A 7,500-nucleotide genomic window follows, 5' to 3' on the forward strand; every position below is an offset into this window, starting at 1 on the left:
TACAGTATAAGCGGCGGCTAATAGTTGGGAAATGACGGTAATGCCGATGTGACAGGTAAAGGTGTAAAGGCCCTGTTCACTCCAAGAACGATAACGATAACGATAACTTGAAACAAATATCGCTCTCGTTAATATGAATGACAACGTTCACACATAAACTATAACGATAACGACATGAAGAACGATATCGTTGTTGATCCACTTCAGAGCGATTTTGCGATAAAAAGCTAACAGCCAAAGAACCCATAATATTCTAGCCATCACATTCATTAACATGAGGAGAGACTTTTCTTGTCGTTGGCCAGTATGGACGCTTTCATCGTTATGGTTATGGTTATCGTTATCATTCTTGGTGTGAACGGCCCTTAAGGATGGATAAAAGCGAAGGTGATGGATAAAAGCGAAGGTGATGGATTTAAGCGAAGGTGATGGATAAAAGCGAAGGTGATGGATTTACAGTAAGCGAAGGTGATGGATTTAAGAGGCTTAAGAGTGTTTCTGGTAGATGAGCACACTTCCTGCCGGCCAGGCGGCCTCCCCCGCTCACCTTTGGTGGGGGACCACAGGCTGCTGCTGCTGCTGCTCTCTCTGGTCCGGCCGGCCACCTGCCCCACCAGGGCGTACTGCTCCGGGACCCGGAAGAGCCGCTCCGGACCGGACGACCCGCCACTCCCCGCCACCCGCCGCTGACCGCTCCGTCCGTCCCTCTGCGCTCGCACAGCACGGGCGAGTTGTTGTCGTAGGGCGAGAGCTCGCCGCTGGACGCCTTGTTGGAGTCGCTGGACGACCGGCGCTCGCTCAGGGAGAAGGAGGCCTCGGAGCGCAGCAGCTCGGGACTCCTATGGGACACACACACACAGGTGAGTGGACACACAGGTCAGTGGACACACAGGTGAGTGGATACACTCCAGTCTGGACTGAGACACTGTGAATTACAACTCTTAAACATCACTAAACAGAAGAGCTGGAAGAGGAGGAGGAAGAGGAAGACTACATGAACATTAGACATGCTCAGATCACATCAGGGGATTTGCAGACACACAGGAGGTGTGAAAACCACACTGAAGATACAGCTCAGGGTTGGTATGAAATACAACTGAATGTTTCAGTTGATGAAACAAGATGTTGAACATCATATTAGTTTAAAATGAAACAAGATTTGATTGTGTACTGCAGTGTATATGTATTGCCATCAGTATACAGTAGGTGCAGTATGTCTCTCAGCCCAGCAGAGGGAAACACAGCACTATTCTACCATACTCTAACTGAGGAGCTTTCTGTACAGGGTGGAATGACTGTGATGATGTCTGCATAAGAGTTGGTTTGTGTACAGCAGACTACAGACGTTAGTGTGCTAGTGTGCACCCATCCACTCACTGGGATGCTTTCCTCCGCAGCAGGTAGTCCACCACGTCAGGGTCCGTCTCCAGCAGACTCATCAGGACCTCGTTCTGCAGGTCAGGTGGTACCTACATGAACACCCCCACAACACAAACACAAACACAAACACAAACACAAACACAGTGTTAGCACACGGAGCTGTAGGTGAATAGCATCTCTAATGCTAACATGTCTAACTGACGCTTACTCTGCACCTATTTAAAGCTGATGTTTGCTATATTTACATTTTCTTACAGACTAGTGTTGCTCAACACTTACTGATTGATTGATTTGATTTGATTTGATTTGATTTGATTTGATTTGATTTTAATGACCACACAGCCAGGCTGGTGGAATTTGTTATCGGTATCTTGGTACAGGTTCCAACATTGGGCTACATTAACATATAGTATAACATACAGACACATTCATACATGATACATACAACATAGATACATAAATACATAAGGGTCATCCTAATCCATAACAGTACTCAGCGTGTGGAGTTCAGAAAGTGTATTGCTGTGGGTTTATTCCTTGGATTACTCTAAGGTATCTTAATGAAGTTCTCTTAATGAAGTCTAAGGTCTCTTACCCGTAATTTCCCGACTATTAGCCGCGGCTTATACTTTGATTTTGCAAAATTTCTTCCGCTATGAGGTTAATACAGGGGGGCAGTTAATATGGCGTTAATATGGTTTTGTTTCTTTTAGCTGGCATAAAACACTGTCCTGCGGCTTATACATGATGCGGCTTATATGCGGGAAATTACTGTAAAGAAGTAATGTAGTCATTGTAAAGGTGTGAGTGCAACTATATATATTTTCAGTGGCATTCTTTAATGTGTTGAAAGTGTTGTTTAGTGATTCACGACAAGGAGTCTTTGATTCTTTGACAATCCCTTCATTGACTGTCAAAGACAGAGAGAATGTGTTGGCATGGAGACAGGGTTCATGTGAAGGCTGTGCCTGACATCTAAAGCTCTGAAAACAAACATGTCCACACTGTCAGCAGCCATTTTTTCTTGTCCAGCTCAACTTGCTCGTGTGTACGCTTCCACTAATAAAAATAATCGGATAAACGAGCGAATCGGTAAAACGTCATAAACAGCACTGAGCCGTGTGCGCACATCTGCTGCATGCAAAAACGTGCCGCAACACGCTCCGAATACAATCTCATTTATTCTTTTTTTCTTCTTTTTTTAAAGTATATTTTTTTGGGCTTTTTTGCCTTTTTTTGTAGAGGACAGTGAAGGGTGAGACAGGAAGTAAGTGGGAGAGAGAGATGGGGTGGGACTGGGAAATGACCGCAGGCCGGACTCGAACCTGGGTCCCCCGTGGGCACTCGGACCCGTACTGTATGTGGTATGAGCGCTGTAGCCTGCTGCGCCACAGCGCTCCCCTTCATTTATTCTTTTAAACTCTCCAGGTTACAGGCTGGGACAATGACACGAGGGAAATGGGAAATGTATTAATATCACACACCACCAACCCCAACAGGCCGAACGGAGACATATGCCCCACTGTGGCCGGCCCCTGCTTGTGTTGGCCTGTCCCCAGTTAGCTGATAACCCCTATGGCTCCGGCTCAAAGCTCCAGGGGCGAGCGGCGGGGGCTTTAGCTTTAGCTTTATCGCTAACCCTCCTTCCTCGCGGCTCACGGCCTCATTACGGCCCAAGCCCCCCCTGTGTTTGCTCGCCCTAAGACTGACCCATTGTCTGTGGGAGCCGCCCGGTCCCAAAGTAAAGCCGCTCGCGCTCACTCGGAGCATGTTGTGAATGGGACACAAGTGGGCGCGGAGGCTGGAGTGAGCCGGGGATAAAGGGGCCGGCTGAGTGATGGACAGCTACCGAGGGACAAAAGTAGTGTCAACACAACCAGCACGGCCAAGAGGACACATGCATTCCAGCCGTGATTGCTCATGTCATTGTGGGATAATTGAGTGTTTGTTCTACTTTACAATGGCATGCTAGTCCTCCAAAGACCTCAAACAGCCACTTAAAGGTGATGTTTCCTTATCCATTCTGTGGCAACAACAACGTCAGTGTCCCTAACCTGTCTTTAGAACCTTCCTAATAGATTAAGCACCATGATCAAATGGACACTGTAGAGTGAAGAGATGCACAATTGAGAGACGTGTTTTTAATAATAGACCTTTATGGCCTTGATGTTAAAGGTATACTATGCAACGTTTTTCAGTTAATCAATTCGTTCCATACTGTTATATATGATTAAATGAGTCATTACCGGTCGAACGGTGTTTTTTTTGGCCACTCTAGTGGTCTGTAGCGGTGGAACCACGCTTGCAACTTCAGGAGACCTCGGGCACGCACCCATGCTCTACTCCAGGAAGTGTCATGTAAAGTCTCATGAAAAGGCACGGCAGACTGTCTTATTGAGGAGTTTTGTCAAATATACACGCTAAAGCTGTAGGGGAAGCTCTGCAGAGAAATATGCAAGCATAAAACGAGCGAAAATGAAAAGTGAAAGCGAAACCGGCGATGAAATCGCCAATCCTGCATAGTATACCTTTAAATGTTAAAGCAGTCCTTCAATTCACCATTCAGAGCTGTTGAGTGAGTGTGTGAGTGAGAGTGTATAATATATGCTGGGCACGCACCATGAAGAGGGCATCAAAGGAGTCGATCATGCGCTGGACGACGCCGATGACGGCGGTGGACTCCTCGGCCCTGGCCGAGCTCTGGACGCTGAACTCCTTGTCCGAGTTCTTCTGCTTGTGCAGCAGGTTGGGCCCGAAGATGGTGGCCAGGTTCAACGAGGTCATCTTGTTCCCGGTTACCTGGGAGACGGACAGGAGATAAATGGCATATGTGCACAAACGCGGACGTGTATGCAGACGTGTGCGCACACACACACACACACACAAACACAAAGACAAAGACAAAGGTCAGCATTGTAGACTTGCACTGATGAACTGTGTGCAGGGTTGTGTTTTCACAAGAAGAATTTCACGTCATGATGAAAGAGATGAACGAGCAATGCATCTACTCCTTTGACAGAATAGGGGTGTTTTCCAAGCAAGGGATAAAATATTGAATAAACTTGACTGAACAGTAAATTACTAGTAAGCAACCAGCCCAAAGAGGCCATAGGTTACATTGATTTTAGAATAACTAAAGGACATCATTGGACATACTGCCAAGACCAGAAGCATCTCTTATAGAATTCTAAACAATTCCACCAACAGCAGCTGATTTAGATAGAGAGTGCATACACAAAGAGCCAGCCAGTAGAGAATCATGGAGTTGCATGCCGTTGCCATAAGCACACTCTCAGTGTGCATGTCTCCTCTAGTGGTGTGTGAGCCTCAACACGGCCAGTGGGACACTTGGCATCAACGCATATGTGACCCTTCAAAGCCGAATCAGTCGCTTTGCGCACAACGTTATTTTGAGAAAATCCACAATAAACAAACTTTCGGGTTAAAATGTTGAATTTCACGTTTTCGCATAATTCGACAGTATATAGTCTACATTTTCATATTGTTAACTTATTTCATGGAAAAACATACGCTTTGACTGTTAAACCCGGCGAAGATTCAACACATTTGCAGTCATTCCCGTTGTCCACGCTGCTTAAAAAGGTGATTTCTCCTCTTCTGGCATATCGTGACAGGAGAACCATATCAACTTTGGATGCGGTTATCTTAGCGATAGTTTGTGTAATACCCTCGATACACATATCGTTGGAAAGCTTAGTTTATGGCCGTTCACATGAGTAAATTTTACCGAAGCGACTGGTTTCGCTTTGTAGGGTCACATGGCATTAATCCTGCAGGCTGTGCCCATGTCCAGTGCCACCTGACGCTGTGTGAAACGGGCACACTGCAGGGAATAGGCACACTGCAGGCAACGCCAGCCAGTGGCAGAGTGTGGCGCACAACTGAGTCAGGATCAGTGGGACTCACTGGGAGACCATCATGTGAACACACTTCCATGTGATGTGACTGGTAATGTTTACATAAGACTGGTTTGCTGATGTAGCTCATTGCTTCACATCATGCCAAGAGTGCGAGAGTGTTTGTGTGCATGTGTGTGAGACTGAGAGAGAAAATGTGTGTGAGTGTGTATGTGTGTGTGTGTGTGTGTGTGTGTGTGTGTGTGTGTGTGTGTGTGTGTGTGTGTGTGTGTGTGTGAGTGACAAACTGAGAGAGAGGGAGAGAACACACGTGTTGCCAGGATTACTCATACGCTGCTTCTGACAAACAAAGCTCCAGTGCGTTGGGCTGTTCTGGGAACAGCCGCAGGGCTGAAGCTGGACTCACAATGCAGAACATGACACATCGCTTGAAACAAAGCAACTAACGTCACCATCCCCGTAAAAGAAACATGATCGTTTTAAGTCTCCTCTGCCCTCAAAACTCTGCTCTAAAACAGAGCCTTTTTACCATGGTCCCTCCTTCCTTTCTCTTCTCTTCCTCTTCTCTTCTCTTCTCTTCTCCTCTCTTCCTCTTCTCTTCTCTTCTCTTCTCTTCTCCTCTCTTCCTCCTCTCCTCTCTTCTCTTCTCCTCTCTTCTTTTCTACCCCTTTCTATTCTGGTCTCATGTCTTCCTCACTCCTGCCACTTGCCCCCATTCTATCTCCTCGCTGGTCTTCACCAGTTCTTGCTCTCCCTCCATCTCTGCCATATAAAGTTCTCTTATTCCCCCCTTCTCTCTCTTGCTATGCCTCCTTTTCTCGTTTTCTCTCTCTCTCTGTCTCCCTCTTCCTCACTCCCTCTCCTCCTGTCTTTCTCCCTCCTGTCTTTTCCTCTCCCCCTTCTCTCTCTCTCTCTCTCTCTGTCTCTCTCTCTGTCTCTCTGCAGTGGGAGGGTGATGAGAGCTGCGATCTGTGTTCCCCTGGAGCGTGTAATAGAGCTGGTTTCCTGTTGGAGATGGCAGATAGCTGCCCGCCGTATGGGAAAAGGATGCCGCAGCCAATGGGCCGTGGTGTGGGAGAGAACACGGAGAGAACACGGAGAGAACACGGAGAACCGCTAAGAGAACCACGCGCAGAACCTGCCTCTGGGCACTGGCAGGGACTTATGAGAGGCCACCCCGCAGAGCACACACACACACACACACACACACACACACACACACACACACACACACACACACACACACACACACACGAGGAGTCCAAACAAAAGCACCCAGAGAGCAAAAAACCTGACCCGTGTTAAGGATCTGATTATCTAGCCTGGCCTCTGGGCTATATGCAGAGCCCCCCATGGGGAGAGGTCTTACTGTCTGCAGACTGTGTGTGTGTGTGTGTGTGTGTGTGTGTGCCATGTCTGTAGCGTGTGTAGTGTGTGTAGCATGTGCGTATGTTTGTGATTGAGGGAGTATATTTGTGTGTGTGTGTGTGTGTGTGTGTGTTTTGTGAGTGCACATATTTGGTGTGTGTGTGTGTGTGTGTGTATATTTCCACACACTCTGTGGCATCTCGCTTACATGGCTTACGGCTAAACCTCTTACCCTCTTCATTTATATCTGGGTCATAATGGACCTTATTAAAGGCCTGTAAGCCTCCATGGGGAGCGCGCTGGCTTTCCAGGATCGGCAGGGGGGGGCGCACACCCCACACACCCCCCATTTATCACCTGCGCACAGGAAGAGTTCAAGCACTCTTGAGTTCAGTGAGGAGCACTTCCTCTCTCTCTCTCTCACACACACACACACATACACACACACACACTCGCACACAATACAACATGGTCTGTCTTTAAACACACACACACACACACACACCCCTACACACACACATTCCAGCGGCACACAAAGAGTGGCAACCTGCTTGACTCATGTTTGCCTTGAGGTGCCAAATAGCGCGGGATTAGGTGTTAATGCAGACTGAATGGGGCTTTACAAGATGCTCGCGGGTGGGTAACTGGCAGCTCTTAATCTGAGAGAGCGAGCGAGCGAGCGAGGGCCACTCATGCATGGCCTAGACCAAAACAGAGCCTGAGCTAACACAGCAGGCATGGCGTGGGGCTATAGGCCTGTGCCTAATACACTGATCACATACCAAATCCACTCTATATCCCCCTCACCTCAGGCTCAGCGCGCTCCCACCACCCAACCTCAAATGCCCTCTGTGTATTATATTTCACCGTATGC

At 47.7% G+C, this 7,500-nt stretch overlaps 1 protein-coding gene across 2 annotated transcripts in view; it reads right to left on the reverse strand.

Annotated features, from left to right (window-relative positions):
* Window positions 1-7,500, reverse strand: part of LOC134062403 (rho GTPase-activating protein 6-like) — a 71,859-nt gene that overhangs the window by 4,742 nt on the left and 59,617 nt on the right. For both annotated transcript variants that reach the window (XM_062518389.1, XM_062518390.1), the window contains exons 9-11: window positions 4,000-4,179; window positions 1,378-1,469; window positions 548-839 (exon numbers count right to left, since the gene is read on the reverse strand). In XM_062518389.1, coding sequence (XP_062374373.1) covers window positions 548-839; window positions 1,378-1,469; window positions 4,000-4,179 — 564 coding nt within the window. The remainder of the gene's footprint in view (window positions 1-547; window positions 840-1,377; window positions 1,470-3,999; window positions 4,180-7,500) is intronic.

This window comes from Sardina pilchardus, chromosome 17 (assembly GCF_963854185.1).
Source record: "Sardina pilchardus chromosome 17, fSarPil1.1, whole genome shotgun sequence".
Classification (NCBI taxonomy): domain Eukaryota; kingdom Metazoa; phylum Chordata; class Actinopteri; order Clupeiformes; family Clupeidae; genus Sardina; species Sardina pilchardus.